A 20,105-nucleotide genomic window follows, 5' to 3' on the forward strand; every position below is an offset into this window, starting at 1 on the left:
TTCTGGATTTAATGCTTGCCTGACCCGGGACCAAACCTGGAATCTCTCCTCAGACCGCCATGGCGTTGCCGTACAACTATTCAATATTTTCAGTTATTGAAATAAATTAAATTATGTTATGTTTACTCATACTGGCCTTGCTCTATTGAATCGCTCCGTAGAGGACACTCGGTAAGAAAATTGGATTAGTTATGCATGTGTACAACTGCCTAAGCCGTTTGTGTTCCTGAATTCCATTCCATTTCAAGATATTTACTCGTAAGTATACATTGAAATTACCTATTATTCTCAGCTGAGTCAATATTATGCACAATTATTAGGTACCTATATAGTTTTAGTTATCACTATTACATCTATAAAATTTTTAGGTGGTACAATCTTTTGTGGTTCGATTCCACCACCGCCACACCCATTTTCTGCCTAATAACAATGCTACTGTGTTCGAATGGGTATAGTAAAGCATACCTACTTATCCGAGGAGTTTTAACTTACTTTTTACGGGTAGCAACCCATCCATGGACGACCTCAGGCAGGACTCTAATCTTATCTGGGATTGATGAAAGATGTCCATGTACTAAAGCCACCACCATTGGGTGAACTGTAAGCTCGTTTGCTCTTTCAACTTTATTACAAAAAAAATGTTTTTATAATTGCATACCCAAATTATTTTGCGAATAGTAAATACCTAAGTAAAGCAACAATTATACTGACATGTTCCTTTGCTAACTTCGATAAATGCAATGATAACTCATATTACCGGTCGGAGCGATCACGATTACAATCATTGAAACTAAGGCTTAGTTGTAGGCCAACTGGTATCTTTATGTATCTACTGGCACAGCGCACTATTGCACTAAAACTATTATAATGTTACTAACACATACATGAAGCGTAACCCTGCGGCTTGTGTTCATCTCAACTGATTTATAATGTTAAGCAACGTCGGAGTTAAGAGTCGGATGGGTAGTAGTCAGTGGCTAGTTATGTGCGCTTCTCTCCGTTGAAGGTTAAGTTTGGTTAAGTTAAGCAGTCTGTCCTATTTGTTACCATAGAACAATAGTAGTTTAACGATTTTGGACGTTTTAAAGGGAGACTTTCCTTTACCTCTTTGTATGAAAACCTTCGAAGTAGGTTAACGACTAAGGGCGCTCACACACCAAGCGATAGATCGTTTATCAATGTTATCGATCGATAATAGAATTGATTTTTATCGTTACTGAACAGGTCCTGCTCTCAATACATTTTTAGACTTCGACGATAATCGATTGTCGTTTTATTGTCCCGTAACCATCGAATCGATCCACGTCGAACGACGATCGATATACCCCCATTTACGCAACCCGTGCCGAATCCCCATTCATATTCATTATATTTATTGACGATCAATAGTATAGTAGAGTAGAAATCGGCACATAGATCGCATGTAATCTTGAATGATCTGACATCGGAAAATCCTTAACACAAACTTCAAACCACAGATTGCTGCTAAATTGAATGAATTCCCGTTATATGAAAAACAATATACAAGTAACGGAGACAAGGTCCTGAATGAATGGGGTATTTGGAGCGTGATGCAACTCTTCCGGACTGGTCACACCGGTTCATGTGACATGTGTGTGTTCATTTAGTTTAAATAACCATTGAGAGTATCAAAAACTACTAAATAGCGCGTATAGTGTCCCTCATAAGTGGCACACAGGAATACGCAGTCGTCCAGAGACTAATGAATCCTAAATAGACTTGAAATATAATCTAAAGTAGGCTACAGAAATGATGGGCCTGAGAACTAAGGAACAACTCGCGTCTTTTTTCCACACCCTTCAAACCTGTAACCCCAAATTATTATAAACTTTTCACACCTTTTACAACTTACTTAACAACTTACTTAACAACTTATTTCTACCTAATAACAACAGTGTCAGGCGCTCCTGTGTTCCGGTTTGAGGGGTGTGGTGAGGTAGACAGACTTTTCGGAGACGTCTGTGGCCGACCTCAGGTAGGAATATCTAATCCTATTTAGGGTTGATTACAATCATCCATGGGCGGCAGTAGCCACTTACCATCAGGTGGACTGCATGCTCGTCTGCTACTCCTATATTATAAAAAAAAAACTTAAGTTTCTTTTATTAAAGAACTTTCAGGTGTCTACCGCTATAGCAAGTGATAAATAATTTCTAATGCGCACATAACAACAAACCTCGAATCCAACGATTGAGAGACCAAGTTTCAACTAGTTATCACTTTTAAATGTAAACGACCTAAATTTCATCTAATTAAGCGTACACGTAATCCAAAACACTAACTGCTAACGGTTAACCACAGTATTCAAAAGGATCTTGTCACTGATAGGTACTAGGAGTGTAGCATGGCGGAGCGGTGCGACCGCGTGGGAAACTAACTCCTCGCAATAACAAGTGCCACAATAGGTCATCTAGGCTTGTTCTGCAAACGCATTGCGTATTTGATTATTTATTTACTATTTATGTATTAAAATTAAAATATAATGACTAAACGTAGAGGACTTTTTACGAAGAACGTAATACGATATTCTTAGAAATATGTAAAGTTTTTTTTAATAATTAAAAATAATAAAGCAGTCCGCAGAATGTGTCAGACGGAAAGATTTAAGAGAAATAAAAAGTCACATTTACAGGTGACCACACATGACTCTAGTTTGTGTCTATGGTTTTATTTAAATCTTTGCTGCATTTTTATAACGTCAGCCAATTGTTAGGTCATAAGTACACTGCGTTTTATAAAATGCTGAGAATTTATGTCGATTTTAGTAAACAAATATAATTAATAAAATTAAATGTTCATATTTGCGTTGAAATCTTGTATTTGCGATATAGTATACCTACCTCTCCCTCGTTCTCAATAATGCGTAAGCGAGATAGACAAACAAAAGCCGCCATTTTGACTTAAATTATTTATTGAGACAAGTATAATTACGCATTCACAAGGACTTTAAAGGCCGAAAGGTGAATAAGCTCGTTGATATCCGATACGTAGTAATATCGCGAACCAGACAAGCGGACAAGAGCGGTTAATTGAAATGCTAAGTTATTACCGCAATTGCAACAGATAACAAATATTTTTAGCCGCGCTTTTGTACGCATTTTGCACTTAGTGTGGTATCTGTGGTATCTGTACAAACAAAATGTAATGGATATTTTTATCAGTGATTTTGAAATTAAAGCTATAGGTACTTTCTGTGCAAATTAACTCAAGATTAGATCTAATAAAAAGAAACAATTTTCTTAATTTTACTTCCTGGGTTACGCTCAGAAACAGCTAATTATTTTAATGGGATATTTCCATAAATTACACATATAATTTTGATAGGTGCCATGATAAACAGATTATTTATATCATCAACACAAACCATCGCTATCCGAGGAAAAGAAAAATCCCAAATTATTACAGAAACAACAAAAACTTATGTAATATACAATGTCATCACGTTTTTATTGCAATACCTATACACACGTGCCCAAAGGTGGGCGATGCAACATTCTGTATATTTCCATGTAACACCCACAATACAAATAGATGTTTATTTATACATATTTAATGCAACATTGATGTTCGTATGTCATCATTAATTTGATTCAATCTTGAACTCGAGTTACATAACTGTGAAGCCAAGAAAGTTACGTAAGATTTGGAAGTTTAAATAGGTTATTTAGTGGCGTTCCAACTTAAGTCTTCGGGGGTAGCAGTGTGTTTGCGATCGACTTCTTCTTTCTTTCTCTACCATTCATAACCCACTGCTGAGTGTAGGTCTCTTCTGATGCACGCCACTTTTTTAGATTTTGGGCTTGAGAATTTCTTGTAAGAAATTGCCTTATATTTTTTATTAATGATAAGTGTCTACTGTTGTCAAGTGCCGCACTTCATCAATCACTCAATCTTAGATACATAAAATGAGAATCGTATCTCGGGTAGTAGATTTGTTGCTACCCCTGAGCAGTAAGTTGCAATGCAACGCCTCAAATAGGTATATCTTCGTTTTCACACCCTTCAATACGCTTAACACTGCTATTATCACAAAATTACAGTTTCCAAAAAGGTTGTAGCACCTTCCTTAGATTTATTCTTGGTGCATCAACTACTAACGACACAGATAATAAATATGAGACATGATTATAGTAGCCGTCATTTTAATGAAGCCCGTTCGAAATTGGCATTCGAAAATAATTTTAGGAATTGTGCGAAAATTGTGACAAAACGAATATCGTGCGCTAAAATACCTCAATGTGGGAATTTACCTCAATTATATACGAAACATACAGTACACAAACCTCCAGTAGACCAACTAGCTATAAATAAGATAACTTATTTAAATGTATGACCTAAGTCCGTTGTAAAGTAAGGACTAGGTACTTAGTAACCGCAAGTTACCTTGTGTTAGATTACGATTTATGCAATAGACGGCTTTATTTACGCTTTTACACTGAATATTTTATATTTAATGCCGTTAGAATAAATTTTATTTAAAATACATCCATTTTTTTTAAATATACGAGGCATTTCAAGTTTGAGTTCTAACATGTAATAACTTGGATTATGTGGCCGACTCACTTAGTAGAATCCTATCTGGGGTCGATTACAGATATCCATGTGCGGCAAACAATTACCAACAGGTGGATTTCATATGGATAATTTGACAGAAATAAGTGTGGGTGTGGTGCCTTAGAAGTCAAACCACTAAGGATCTACCAGAGCCTTAAAGCAAAGAAACTATATTTATATTATACATATTACTGCTTTCTGTATCCTTATTCGTTGATTAATTGCTCTAAAATATGTACCGGTACATATTTTTAAAGTAAAAGGTTAAGGTTAACATATAGTGCATTAGTACGGGATGCCTTTACAATAACAAGTAGAAGGTCGACTTGTAAGTCAGAAGACTTACAAAAGTGCATTGTAAATCACTACAGCAAGTAAAACAAGTGAGCCAGACTGTTGAGATACGTACAAATACTAACTGCTAATAGAAACCCATAAGCAAGTAAATTCATTTTTGGCACCAATTTCGTCTTAAATTTAATTACTGTCAGTTTATTATTTCGTCATTTATTACAAGTCGGAAGCGCGAACATAGTTATGGACGAAACACGCATGACCAGTATATCGCAATATCACCGTGGAAATATAAATCACCTTTAAAATGTGGTATAATAGGTGTTTAAAGCGTATACTAACTTTAGACTTGCATTGCACTAACGTAAAATTGTAATGCATTTCAATTTGGCATGCTTGATATGTGCGCAAACCTTAATAGCGAAAACCACAGAGTGATTATAGCAATTACAGGTAATCCAAACAAGAAGTTGTGAATCGATTCTCAATTGCCAGTAATTGTCTTGTAATATGATCCAAGCATTGTCAGATATCACAGATTATATAACGTACCATAAACAAGCACCCACGCTTACGATTTATGCAAGAACATCCCACATTTGGGCAATATTGAATAGTATAATCTTTCAATCGTTAAATTTACAACAGGTAATGATGTAACGGGCCCTTATTTGGCAGTAGGAATATTAATAATCGGAATTTGGTACATCTATGTATGGTGTAACTTTTGTAAATATAATCTTTGATCGAAGTTTTTTATAGTTTACGAACTAAATTTTCTCACAAATATAACTTTAATAATAAAATAATATTAAACACATTATTTATACTTATACATAATGTAACACAATATGTAATATTATACAATACAATACGTGGTGTATTCTATAATATTACAGATTATGTATACCTTATTAAAAGCTTAGAGATTGCTTTCGCTAGCTACATTTCGTAGTTATAGCGTCAGTTTTTTTTTTAAGTGACAATATGAAAATCAAAATAGCGAAACAAATCATCACAAACACACAATGGATACGAACTCTGTAACTGTTAACTATAGAGCTTTTGACAATCCAACTAAAAAAACAAAATCCACAATAAAATAATAAATAGACATTTAAATCTATTAGGCTCGACTTGGCGGAGGCACTGCCGTGCCTCCTGATAATAAAAAACTTCTTTGTTATCATAATGTGCAGCCTCTATATTATAAGGTAGACAAGTGTTACTGCACAAACCTACTTTCTTAATGGTAATGGTAGTTTCTAAAGAGATGTTAACTAATTCAACAATGTTACGAATGACTAGGTAATTGCAGCTGCATGCAGCCCCCAATGAGATGCGCATTCTTATGTGATTAGATCAGAGGTTCTCAAACTTATATCATCTACCATCCACTCTTAGACCCAATTAGACCCTTCTTCCTCTCCTTTGGAATAGATCGACAAAAAAAGGACCTAATTTCGCGACCCGGAAAGCGATAAACGAAAATTCAAAATTGAACGACCCCATATACTTCAATACCTACCTAATTACCTTAATATCTGTCCAGCGACCGCAAGGGTGGGAGTGTATCTCACTTTGAGAAACACTGGATTAGATAAACATTAATTAATTCGATCTACGAGATTAAAGTTAACTAAATACGTTTCGATGAACTGTTAATCGCTTGTTTAGTTAAAAAATTCGCTTTCTTTACACGTAAGTAAGTAAAAGTGAATATGATTACTTTAATCTAGATTAAGTATGCTTGAGATTTTTAACTCGTCTGGTGCATTTGTACCAAACGGAATAATGACACTATTAAATTCGTCTCGTTACCTAACGCGTACCATGCCGGTGCCGCGTAGGTAAGTCGCGGTGGTAGAACCCTTTGTAGTACGACTCCGGCGGCACCACCGCCACATTTATAAAGGACGCCAGAAACGTCCTCGTCAAAAATTTGTATTTACGTAGTACGTAACACAACTTCTCCCTGTGCTTTGTTAGTAAGCACAGCCACCGATAGGCAACAGGAACTCTTAGCCTTCCCTCTTATAGTACTCCCATCGTAACATCGTCACCGTGTTTCAGTTTTGGTACAGCGACATCTGTTTTTTTCATGTTTCACCATAGATTAGTAAAGATACTTCGCCGCCTTGAAATTGAATGAAGCCACAAACGGCTTATTAGTGAGTTCTTTTTTTGAATTCTTGACAAATAAAAACATTTTTAGAGAAAATTTACGAATAAATAACGAATACTGCGTAATTTACATAATAAATAAATAATTATTTCAAATATTTCAGGGACATTTTAGCACGGAGACGTGGCAAAACTTTTTTACGAAACTATTTCAATTCTCAAAACTGGGTACATTTTCTTGTTAGGAGTGAGTAATCTTTATTAATCTATGGTGTAAACAGATTACATCGGAAGCAATACCACCTGTTGTGTATATTTGTAAATTGGTGAGTGCCCATTTTTTTTTTGCTTGAACCACGATTTTATTAGATTGACCTGTATGTATGTATAACGGAATATTTAATCTCGATTTTTACCCACTTAGAACGGTTAGTTTAATTCAAAAATTTAACCAGTTATCAAGAACCGATGACAATTCACGATTTTCAATTATTTTGTCCCTTTGTCCTTGTCAGGATCATCATAATTAACGATTTTCGTGGCATTGTTCGAACGCCTTAGAGAAAGTTCATTGCAAAGTTGCTGCTTGATAGATTTGCAACAATTATCACTTTTTAATTTGATTAACTATAAAAGCTTTGTTTTTAGTTGTTTAAATATTTTTAATATAGTAGTAAAAAACTAGCATACAGTGCACCTATGGGAAACGGTGGATTAAATAAAATGGATTCCATTAAATATATACTACACTAGTGGTGCCCGCGGCGTCGCCCGCATTTTAAAGAAATAATATGACATACATAAAACGGAAAATCTTTACCTTCATTGGAATGACAATGGTGCCATCTGTCGAAAATTGGTCTTACCAGCTCCCAAACCCTCGTGGACTCTTGGACAACAACTTTGCTAAAGATCATCACTTGATAAAATGCATAGTTTCCGATTCTATAACTACTTACGAATTAAAAATTAATTAAAAAAACCTTTTCCCACGGACTAAATTGTGAATCTAAACCATTCTCAAGTCCCCTTGAACAAACACAACAAATTTCATCAAAATCAGTCCAGTCGTTTAGGAGGAGTTCAGTGACATACACACGCACATAAGAAATATATATATAAAGATTCTATCCTTCCTTTATGAAGTGCAGTCTTCAGATAAATATTGACAAATTGCAATTAAAACAAAATTAATAAATTACACAAACGTTAGCTAGACAGATATCAATTGCACAGATAATCCATAAGGGACTTTACACTTCAGTATGATATCTATTCCTATTTGAGTGTGGTAATTAGACTCTGAGCTTTGACATTTGCAACTGGATTGCAAGTGGGAAATACCAAAGCGAAAGTCATGCCGATAGCCATAAATATTACGCAATTAGGCTCTGTTTTTGAGTACTAATTGTTATGTTAATGGCAACTAATCTAGATCTAATTGTCATGCAAATTGATTGGGCGTGGTTAAGTAGTATAGTGTTTGCCCGGTGGTCGAAATTCGTCCTTAATCATTGTTGAAAATTTAAGCAAAATACGATTTTGCACGTTTCGATTGTTTGGCGTTCCCTGCAGCTTAATCGAATTTACGTATTTTAACATAAGAATTGTCGTTGGATTCGTCTAAATTGTGGAAGTTATATTTAAGCATAGATTCATAGATTAGTAAAGATTACTCCTAACAAGAAAATGTACCCAGTTTTGAGAATTGAAATAGTTGCGTAAAAAAGTTTTGCCACGTCTCCGTGCTAAAATGTCCTTAAATATTTGAAATAATTGTTTATTTATTATGTAAATTACGCAATATTAGTTATTTATTCGTAAATTTTCTCTAAAATGTTTTTATTTGTCAAGAATTAAAAAAAAGAACTTACTAATAAGCCGTTTGTGGCTTCATTCAATTTCAAGGCGGGGAATATCTTTACTAATCTATGCATAGATTATATTTTTAAGCTGTCCGATTTTTTTGTTTTTATAATAATTGTCTTGTTACTAAACCTATTTACATATATTATAGACTTAGTGTAACACAGACTGAGTGAAACCTATCAAAATACATACATTTGAAATAATTGTTAGACATTCTACAGTAAAATGAAATGAACTGTCGTATTTCGAATTTATGTTAGTCTACAATTACAACATATTTCAAGACCTTGTTAGTATTGTTATAGGTAATTTATTCATAGTTATTTGCAGTGTGCTAGACATACCAATTATATTAAAATGTAACCCTTGCACTAAAAAGGTAGATTAAGACTCAAATAGTAAGTTTGTAAATTTTGATTTTGACTTAGTTAAATGTAGCCCATAGATTAGTAATGTAGCCAATGAAACTCTTCGTGGTTCTGAAAGCCACCAAAGAGGAGTAAGTTTCCTGTTTTTGGTAGAAACGCAGAGAGAAATATTAAAATATGAGGTGTTTTAACGTAGTGATTAGGTGCATTAATGGGGACAGTCCGGTCATATTTAGGTTGTAAACTTGTCGGTGAAAAACAAATAAAGAATTTTCTTTTCTCGTCTATACTCGGAGGGTACTATTTTGCTGACTTCAACCACAGATTTATAAATAGTTACTAAGTAACTTTAACTACACACGTTCTTTTCGACTTTTGAAAGCTATGTCTACTACAATTTATGGTATGAGTTTATTAAAGGTACGGAATTTACATAGTAAAGTTTTATGTAATAAATACCTATTTATAAACATTACGGTCTAAAGAAATGGTCCGCTACCTTTGGGTACTCCCTTTTTAAGAAAGTACTAACTATGAACTTTTTAATACACATTTTTATATTCATTTAACTCCAGAACAATCCGGAACAAACTGAAATTGTTTAAACGCTTATAAAATAGGATTCATTACTCATAAAAATGTTTTGTTTTTTAATAATTTTTAATATCTTAATTTAGTTTTTGTTTCAATTATAAGTTGTCAATCGGTAGATTTATTAATTTGTCTATTGCCACATCCGGCCATTGACAAGATAATATCGGGGCGTTCAAGGCGCCAAAAACAAACATGCATCGACTTGTCAATACATCCTAAGGAATAAAAACTTAATGGCGTTGCTTTCCGGTGAGTCATATGAAATAACAAATTAGTATAAGCTTTTGCTGCGACTTCCGATTATAAATAAACATATTTATACTTTAACTTTGTGATGCTACTTCGTGATGACGATTGAACCATAGATCAAAATGTAATACTAAAATATGGAGTCTCTCCTGTCGTCATACAACTCATACATCCTACTTAGCAAAAACTTTTCGTTTATTCGATTATTGTTGTCATGTGAGACACATTATTTTCAAGCATATTGGTATGTACATATTAAAATAATCGAATGGCATCCAAACGAAAAAATGATCGATCAAGGCCGCACGTATTCATTACTTGGTTAAATTAATGCTAATCAGCAAGGTGTTTTGGTTTAAGTAAAAAATAATGAAGTCCCCAAATTAACAACTGTTGCTTCGCAGTATGTTATGAGTTTATAACATAACATTAGCGTTAGTGTTACCATATCAAATATTAAAAAAGATTTTTTTTTTGTAATGTCAAATGTAATAAAAATAATCAGTTTGTGATATAATGGCTAAAATAAGAAAATGCTGGCAAAGATAAACAGCATTCTAGAGATACATACACACATAAATTCCTTTTCATATATCTCAAAAACATTATCATCATGATGAGCATATAACTGTCCCTATTCTGGCCATTCTGGGCACGGGGTCGCCACGGTAGCCAAGTGCAGAGTGGTTCACTTCGCACACTTTTTAGAACATATATAACGTACTCTCAGGCAAGTAGATTTATCTACGACACTGATAAAGAAAGTAATAATATTTTTAAAAAGCACATATTCTTGATAATTCAGAGGTGGCCTGCATTAATATTTGAACCTAGGAGCTACAGCGCTAAGAAAGAATTATGATTACCACTACCTTGCGATGAAAAAAAAATAGTGTGCATGTACACTTACTTGTATATATTATTAAATGGTAAATAGATATGTAAGTGCATTACCGGTTTAAATATAGGTAAAAGTAATTTACACACCCTTAATTTTTCAAATCCAAAATTATCCAATTTCATCGTATAAAAGTTCATTTGGCACAAAGAATTTTAACCAGTGTATAATTAAAAACTTCCAGCACTATGTGTTCATTTTTTGAAATAAATCACGATAATTCACGTCACTTTGAATATAGAACCAATTTTAAACACTCACTTATTCACTCAATACCATAAGTATTTAAATTGTAAAGGAATACAAACAGAATATAAAGTTATACACTTTATAATTTATTTTAAATAAAATATTCAAATATTTTTCCGAAGGCTCTATCGTAGGCGTCCGCCGATGACGCCGCCTCGCGCCATATGAGATTATAGAACCTCCAAGGCATTAAACACTACAAGACCGAGTTCAAACTGCCACGAATCGTACTAATTTCTTTAATGAATACGGTTTCTCAAACTGGTCGGTTATTACGTACGAAACTCAAATGACCGTTCTGTTTACCTACAAGTTAGCGGATGGTAAACATGCCCTAATACATTCCGTACCGTTTCGGTGAACATGTGAATGTACCATAACAACGAGGCTATTGATAAAATTTACGCTTCTAGGTAACTTGCTTAGGTACTTTCTTAACTATAAAATTTTCTTTCGATTCCTCGGATTACCTCGAATGCTTAGAAGTACCAACGTAAGGAACCATTTACAGCAGTTAATGTAACTATAGTCGACCAATTACTGAGTCACATCAGGGCATGGGTCTCTGAAAATGGGAGAGGCTTCAGGCCATAGTTCACCATGATGGTCAAGTGCGGATTGGTAGACTTCACACACCTTAGATATTTTTTTATATAACTTAGTAAACTTTTTATAAAGAACTCTGGCTCGACAGAGGTTTTTCCACATGTTTTCCTTCGTTAAAGCATGTATTAATTACTTTGTAATGCGCACATAACTTCAAAAATCACAATTACGCGCTCAGGATTTCAACCCCGTACCCTTTACTTAAAAGTCGAAATTCATTCTACTAGAATACCAAAGCTTTCATTATTTATTAAATTATATAGTAAATAATATTATTAGATTCCTTTATTATACAAATGCCTCTTAGCTTCTTAATATAAATATTACTATACAAATGTCGATCACAGTGTCACTGCTCATTTAACCCGAATTCCACAAATCATTTGACAAAGTAGTCGCGTACGCACACACGGTATGCGGCCACATCATTATTCAGCTTGCAATTCAATACCTACGCCTACAAAAACTATACCCAATTAGGTTCCACAAGAACAATGAGCTTTTACAGGCATATATTAAGGTGTAGGTTACAACGATATCATTTCACGCATGTTATTATGGCTCGCCACTAACAGACGACAATGGACATTCTATCTCTATATTTCGCGTTTGCGGTATTTGAAATACAGTGTAAACTCTATATAACGGCACTGAAGGGACTGTGCATTTTATGGCGTTATAGAGAGTGGTCGTTAAATGGAGAGAAGAAAAATCAGAATTAGAAAAAGAAAAAGTTTATTTCAGTCTAGTGTTAGTAGTTATGTACATAAAAAAGAATCTTATTTGAACGCTATTGCGTGTAGTCTGTTATTTTTGTCTGACGTCTTTTGCTGCACCAGTAATTTTGTTGTATTTTTTAAATTATTTTATTCATATCTTCTGATATTGAGGCATCTTGGTGACAAAGGAAGTAATTTTCCAATATTTTGTGCAAGCAATCCAATTTGTAAACAAAAGAACGAATTTCTTAGAAAGTTTCGTATGCATGATGCCGACAGACGAGTTTATTGCGGGCTAAGATAATAAAGCGACAAAAGAACGTACACAGGTGCGCAGTTTTTACTAATTTTAGCAACTTAAAAGGTACTTTTTGTTTAATTGTGGTCGTTATTGAGAGTGGGTGTAATGCTATGTAGAGTGTATCATTGTATGGAATACAACCTAAACCAACTAAGCCAATTGTTTTCGACGCATTAGAGAGTTTGTCGTTAAATCGAGTGACGTTACATGGAGTTTACACTGTACTTGGGTATGCGCGGTCAAAATGACTATTCTCGATGCCGATCGTAAAGATATTTGCATATAACACCTGCTGATGTTCTTAATTCTGATGTTGTACTGTTATTTTTGTCTGGGAAGCGGTCGTCCAGTAGTGTCAATTCAGAGCTTATTGTGTAAAGCAAGAAGTTTACAAAAGTTTGATAGTGTGATTCACACTGACAGCGCCATCTCTTGACAAGTTGCGGAAAGTCACGACGGATGACCCGCGCGGCGAAGTACCATAACGGTGTTACACACAGAGTTCAGGAGTCAATCCCGGTTAAGCAGATATCTAATTCTTAATGAGGAGTTCAAATTTCTGTTCAGTAATTGGGTGTTTGTAAACTCAGTTTTGTTTGTCCATCAAAACGACGACACACAAAATCATAGTTTTGGACTATAAGCAAAGAAAATCGTTTTTATATCAAGTTATTTACATATTTAAACTAAAACTTCAAACAATGTATAGTATGTATCAAGTAGTATGTAAACAATGTATAGAAAGCATCTGCCCATGTAATATATTCCACTTGACTTCATTAATGTCAGTAATTTAGGTATGTCGGTCGGCCATATCCTTCATACCAGAACCTAGTAGCGAAAACGAAATACTTGCTCTATCAGAATCTAAGATGAAGAGTTCAGTGTCTTGAGGTATAAGCGACACTGTCATAGATACAAATTTCTGTTTGAAATACTGATTTAGGATCAAATCCAAGATTCTACGATTCTATTTCAAATCTTATGTAAAGTTCACAATATTTGTTTTTCAAATTTATTACATTTTTTATTTGTAATTGAGAATAATATTAAAATTGTTTGCTTGCTAATATAAACACCAAAAAACAGGTCAAATCATTTAAGTATATTGATATGGATGTCCGATTTCCAATAATGAGTTATTTTGAGATGTTAAATATGGGTAATGATAAACAAACTAATAATTACTTATATCATAGTTTTATTCAGTAATATCCAATAGGTATAAATAAGGAAGTGTTCATTTTCATAGGCAATCAGTTACAATAAAAATTATAGTTATCACTTTAACATATGTTGAAAATTACCTTATTGTTCTCACTCATACACACAGTACACATAGCAACTTTATTCAGTTAATATGACTTAGGGTTCGTACACAAAACTGCGATGCGACGTCGCATCGCAAAAATCTGCGAGCTCCCTCGACGCATCGCAAGAACTTGCGAATTGATTCGCATCGCACAGTGGTTGTTGTTGTTGGTCACCCTGAGAGACGTTACGCCGCACGATATCGCATCGCACCAATTCGCATCGCAATTTTCTGCGTTGCGAATTCGCATCGCGTCGCATCGCAGTTTTGTGTTCGAGCCCAAATGAAAGATAATGCAGTTGATCATAGCATAAGAATGAAAAAAACAAAAATATCAAACAAATTTAGTAAAAAATAATACATAAAAATAAATGTTTATAGGGAAAGTTTATATGATTAAGACTTAATGCCTACTATACTAGTAGTTTATTTATAAACTTTAAACGAAATTATAGTTAAAACAACTAACTTCTATATTATGCTAATCGGCACATACAAGAGTTCCAATATTTGCAATGTAGGAGTGAATAGTTGTTACCAGAAATATTATGTATTGCATAACCATAATTCGGTAGATTTATTTTTCAACGACATTGAAATACAAAAAATTAATATATTGTAAGAATACTAGACTGAAGGACAGTTTTTATATAGTGAAGTAACCCAAAACATATTGAATGTTCAGTATTTGATACTATACTGATTTTTCTATTGGTTTTGTTGGATAACCTGGCAATGACGATATATTTGTGCCCTTAAAATCTAATAGCTCATCCGGATTTTCTTTCAATTGTTTAATTATTGAGTCTCTTTCATATCTTATTTCATTCATATACTCTTGTCTAATTAAATAAATCTTATCGATAACCATTTTTCTATGAATACGGTTGATGTTTGGATCTTTGAGAACATTCTCAAGTTCCGTCACAGTCTCTGGTAGATTTACATTTATCGTATCATAATCTACTTGTACCGTCGGAGCTTTTAACGGCAAGTTAGTATATTGATTATTGATATTATAATTATTCATTTTCTTTTTTGGACAAATGTGATTTTCCAACTGACATTGTTTTTCTATCTGTTGACCATTTTCATCAAATATAATTTTCTTAACTAACGAACAGCTGCAATCTTCACTACCAGACTCTTCGGTCGTATATTTACGTCTTTTAGCCTTACTACAGTCTTCAAGGTCAAGTAAATGCCCATATTTATCTTCCATTTTTAATAAAAGTGCTTTACATTTATTATACATATGTTTTAAGTCATCCAAATCAGTTTTACTGATGCATGGATCCTCTGAATTAGGCTCCAATGCTTGTTGGGATTTTCTTTTCTTTTTTAACTTCTTATTTTTCACTTTAGACTTCTCAGCTACTTCATTATCATCAAGTGTCTCACTGTCTTGATTCTCAGGTAATATTTCACGAACATGGTTCTTAACGACAACATATTTTGAACGTTTTGATGTCATTGCCTCAGCAGGCGCTTCGTCTTCTTCCTGTACAACCATTTCCGAAATTGTAGCTGATTACTGTTGCAATAACTAATAAAAACTTATCAGGAAATATTGAATTTTTAGTATCCTTGCCTCTTTACTGCAATATTTTTCCAAAGTTATTTAATACTTGTGTTTCATCCACTATTTTGACTCAATAACAAAAATACACAACACGTGTTTATGACAACTCAATAGCAATCTTCAGTTTTCAGTGAATAAGTATTGTTTCACCACTAATTCATTCACAAATTGCATTACAATAATTATAATTCGAATCACAAGGAACTATTTATGTCAAATAAAGAAATCCAACGCATAAAACACTTCCAACCAAAGACTTAGTTTGAAGGTTACTGAGTAAAACAACATGGCCGCCGCTCAACAGGACTGTCAACTTCGAACTAGAGATGTGCCGAGTCAGGTCGACTCGAGTCAGTACTCGAGTACTTACATAAACTCGCATACTCGAGTACCAATAGTGATACTCGAGTACCAGTAATACTCGAATACTGACGATACTCGTGTACGAGTATCGTCAGTACAACTACTACTCGTACAAGTAAAAACTTGTTTAATTTTGTGTAGTGAGTGGCGTTTTTTTTTTTTTTGCTCTTCCGTGCTATTGGACTGTATGTTGTGCAAAGTACTCGAGTACTTTGTGAATACTTTGGACTCGAGTACTGACTCGATTCTTTTTTATATGAGTACTAAAGTACTCGAATACCAATAATGGCCGACTCGGCACATCATTACTTCGAACTTCACTACGTACGTTCGGATACACGGACCAAACACGTGCATGAATAATTTTGTACTGCTTTTAAATGTTTCACATTACGAGGAAGATACTTTTTGGTTGTTTTTTAATATTTTATTTAGAAAATTACCATTTTTAATTTTATTAGGCCTGTATCTATTTTTGGGGATTATTTAGAAAGCGACGATAGATACACGTAATAAATGAATTTTATATTTCAATGATGGTAGAAAATTAAATACTTTGAATAAAAAAAATACATTGTTGTAGTAATAATTTATTATAATGTTTATATCATAATTCTTTTTTGCGTTTCTTATTTTTTTTCTTAGGCACTTCTGTCATACTTTCTGTGGCATCCTCATTGCCAAGTTTATACTTCCTTTTAGAATTTTTAAGTTCTACATTTTCTTCTTGACAACCATTATAGACAATATCATCATTCTGCTCCTTAATTTTTGATTTTTTCTTTTTCTTGCTTAATTTTTTTAAGTCTTCTTCTATACATGAATTTTCTGTTAAATCAGTATCCACATGTTTCTTTTTCGATTTTTTATTTTTCTTAATAATTTGGTCAATATCAGCTATATTGTGTTCCAAATCATCACATCCATTTGTTACCTCTTCTGATACATCAACATTGAGTTTATCTTTTGATTTCTTCTTCTTCTTGATTTTGTTAGTACACTCTTCATTTTGATCGGAAGTTTGTGGCTCATTTTGTGTGTCATTTTCAGGGTCATTATTACAATTATTTTCAGAAGGCTCTCCATTGTCAGATTTTTTTGATTTCTTCTTTTTCTTTTTTACTTTTACTGATTCAGATTCTAAGTTGTCCACACAGTTTTCATTGCTCTCTTTATTTTGTGAATTATATCCAAACCCATTAGTAGTTTCCGATTCATGAGCTATTTCATCATCTGCATTTTGTGCGAATCCCTGGAAGGCATAACCAGGCTCATCATAATCATTATCATCGACATTTGAAACATTTTTATTTTTAGACTTAAACGCAGCCAATTTATTTTTAAAGTAGTCTTCCATACTGCCTTTTTCAGTAAATATCTGTTCTGTTGTCTTTAAATCCTCCTTTACAGGCTCTGCAACCTGCTGTGTGTCCTTAAAAGTCTTCTTTCCGAATATATTGGCTAAGTCTTTCTCACTGTAGCGGGATATGTCTTTCCCTCGGGTAAACTTGTGATAATGTATTCTAGCCTTGCTTTTCTTGGATTTAACTTCTAATGACACTCCGCTATGTAGGTTTTCAGTATTATCGCTTGCTGTAAAAATTAATATATTGTTAAATATCTTGTTAACAGTAACATGAGTTTATAGGCAACATGATCCTAATAACTCTATATAAGTGGGATTGTATTGAAAGTCGTACATATAGTCTGATTCATAATTAGATGATATCCCTAAGTAAGTTGAAATGCCATATTTAAATGTAGTTGCTTTACAACTATTTAAATAAAAAATACAACATTGCAATCACACTAAAAACTGCTATTATTATTAGTTTGTTTATGTTATATTATGTAATGGTGTAAATGTAATTAAGAATAATAAACATTGTTAAATTATGCATTTGACGAGTGCCCTTGAATATCGAACACCAAATCTAACGTAGGAAAATAAACAGATATTGCAATGCAATTACTATAAACGGCCCAATTACATTTTTTTATTATTAAAATGCAAAAATTATACCGCTAAGGTTAAGTACTTACCATTGGATAAATTAGCTAGAAGGGCGTTAAAATCATCCTCGTGTTTGGTCCATTGATCGTTCTTATCCTCGAATCCTAGGCCTTTCTCATCATTCTTGTATCTGGCCACAACATGCTCGGTAATTCCATTTTCATTGGCTCCTAACCCCTTGCCGGATTTCCATCCCATTTTTTCTAACATTCGCTGCCCAAATTTGGTATTATCATCACTCCATGCATTGTTTTTAGCACGCAAGTTAATTACTTTCTGTTTACGCCGAGGTTCAGCTAACATAGCCATTTTTACGTATTAAATAGTTAAAATATATCACTACAACGTGTTCATTAAACACTTGTCAAAATGGACGAAGTGTATCCAAGCGCACCAACATTACGTCATGTCAACGTGAAGTTAGCGCTGGAAAACACGTCGCTCATTGGATGTTGTTACGTTGCCGCCTTGCTCAACCGGCTTGGAGTTTCGCTGATCTCGTCCAAGTGCGTTCGGATTGTAGGAGTTACAAATTTTATCTATATATATTAAATAAAATTATGACGCTGACTAGATTAAAAAATCCCTTTGTTATTTCTTATGGTATCATGCTTATAATTATAACGAATGGCGTATTATTATATTATGTATCATTTTTAAACTTATATTCACTTAACGATATCGTATTATTTTTCGACACACGTAGCGGAGCGGTTACCATGCCAATCTGACACGCAATGGGTTCTGGGTTCGAAACGAGTCAGACAGATATCATGAGAGTAGATTTAGATATTTGTTCCAAGTTTCCGTGTTCTTAATTTTTGTGAATCCATAGCACCTAACCACAGAAAAAAATCTTCAGTTAGATAAAGTACCTACACCATGAATGCATTATATAAAGAAATTAAATAAAATATTACATAGTAAAATTGGTTATTAAGATTGGTGTAAAATTAGTTAGGCAGTGGATTTAGATATCTATTGACGTCATTATCACGGTTCTGGTTCTGGATGAACGATATGACCGACAGTCGATCGTATTACATACCTCCCATGTCTGGCTCATCGATAGTAGTAGGTAGTATTGTTTGATAGGTCTGGATACGCCCACTAATGGGCGAAATTATCATATAATGAGTAATACGTAACTCTGATTTTTTTATATGTTAGTCATTGGGTATGTTATATACATACGTTAGATAGAAGTAAGGTCCTTATGTCTTCCTGTCAGATTCCGAAAATTGCGGCAAGCAATTTCGTACTGCTTTAAAATAGCATTTTTATTTCTTACAGTTTAGATATTTGCAATGACGCCTCATTTGATAAAATCCACTGCGCTGTTTCACCTATTTTTTTATAATATAGGAGTAACAGACGAGCATGCAGTCAACCTGATAGTAAGTGGCTACTGCCGCCCATGAACATCTGTAATCAATCCCAGATAGGATTAGATATTCCTATCTGAGGTCGGCCACAGATGCGCCGCTACCCCTGAGGACTAAGCTAGAACGCCTCGGAAAAGAATGTCTCTCTTACCACACCCTTCAAAACGGAACACAACAGCGCCTAACACTGTTGTTATTAGGCAGAACTGTTCACCTGATGTGCCAAAGAATGAGAAATTCGAAAAACATTACCTTCCATAGCCGGGTAAAAATACGTATCAAGTATCGTTTGCTAATTACTATTTACCTGTGTAAGTATAGAATTCTAATATCCGAAATGACTATAATAAATCTTACGTAAAAATGGTTTCACGTTCAAATTTATGTCTTAACATCGATGTTTATTTTATAAACGCATCGGTATTCTTTGGGTCATCACGATTTTGAGGATCGTGATGATGTTTTTTTAATCCGTCGTGATGGGAAATTGACCTCATCGCATCTTTAGTTGTAATAAATAATTCAGTAATGATAAGGTTAGTTTTAAATCAATTTAAGTCATAAAATACGTCATAAATATTGGTCATTATTTGAAAATGTAAA

General features: G+C 33.8%; 3 protein-coding genes across 16 annotated transcripts in view; all 3 read right to left on the minus strand.

Annotated features, from left to right (window-relative positions):
* Window positions 1-20,105, minus strand: part of pyd (zonula occludens-like protein polychaetoid) — a 157,725-nt gene that overhangs the window by 30,001 nt on the left and 107,619 nt on the right. Inside the window, exon 1 of one of the 14 annotated variants that reach the window (XM_073077161.1) lies at window positions 11,061-11,253. The exons of the other annotated variants lie outside the window; for them this stretch is intronic. Within the exon in view, the coding sequence (XP_072933262.1) occupies window positions 11,061-11,111 (51 nt within the window). The 5' untranslated portion in view covers window positions 11,112-11,253. Of the gene's footprint in view, window positions 1-11,060; window positions 11,254-20,105 lie in introns of those variants that run through there. 14 annotated transcript variants of the gene reach the window in all.
* Window positions 14,511-16,056, minus strand: LOC140745359 (uncharacterized). The gene has a single exon (XM_073077148.1). It carries the CDS (start codon window positions 15,669-15,671, stop codon window positions 14,853-14,855), a length of 819 nt encoding a protein of 272 aa, XP_072933249.1. The 5' UTR covers window positions 15,672-16,056; the 3' UTR covers window positions 14,511-14,852.
* Window positions 16,674-18,514, minus strand: LOC140745360 (uncharacterized). Its single transcript, XM_073077150.1, has 2 exons — window positions 18,147-18,514; window positions 16,674-17,696 (listed from the first exon to the last, which is right to left on the minus strand). The coding sequence occupies exons 1-2, from the start codon at window positions 18,424-18,426 to the stop codon at window positions 16,711-16,713; spliced, it is 1,266 nt and encodes a 421-aa protein (XP_072933251.1). The 5' UTR covers window positions 18,427-18,514; the 3' UTR covers window positions 16,674-16,710.

Source organism: Epargyreus clarus, unplaced genomic scaffold (genome assembly GCF_041222505.1).
Source record: "Epargyreus clarus isolate Ecla_fem2 unplaced genomic scaffold, WU_Ecla_fem_2.2 ptg000010l, whole genome shotgun sequence".
Lineage (NCBI taxonomy): Eukaryota > Metazoa > Arthropoda > Insecta > Lepidoptera > Hesperiidae > Epargyreus > Epargyreus clarus.

Excerpts from the sequence above, each read along its gene's own strand:
- LOC140745359 (XM_073077148.1), bottom strand. The coding sequence starts at position 15,671 with ATGGTTGTACAGGAAGAAGACGAAGCGCCTGCTGAGGCAATGACATCA.
- LOC140745360 (XM_073077150.1), bottom strand. The coding sequence starts at position 18,426 with ATGGCTATGTTAGCTGAACCTCGGCGTAAACAGAAAGTAATTAACTTG. Across the intron at positions 17,697-18,146 it reads TCTAGCTAATTTATCCAATG|CAAGCGATAATACTGAAAAC; the intron begins GTAAGTACTTAA and ends TAATTTTTACAG.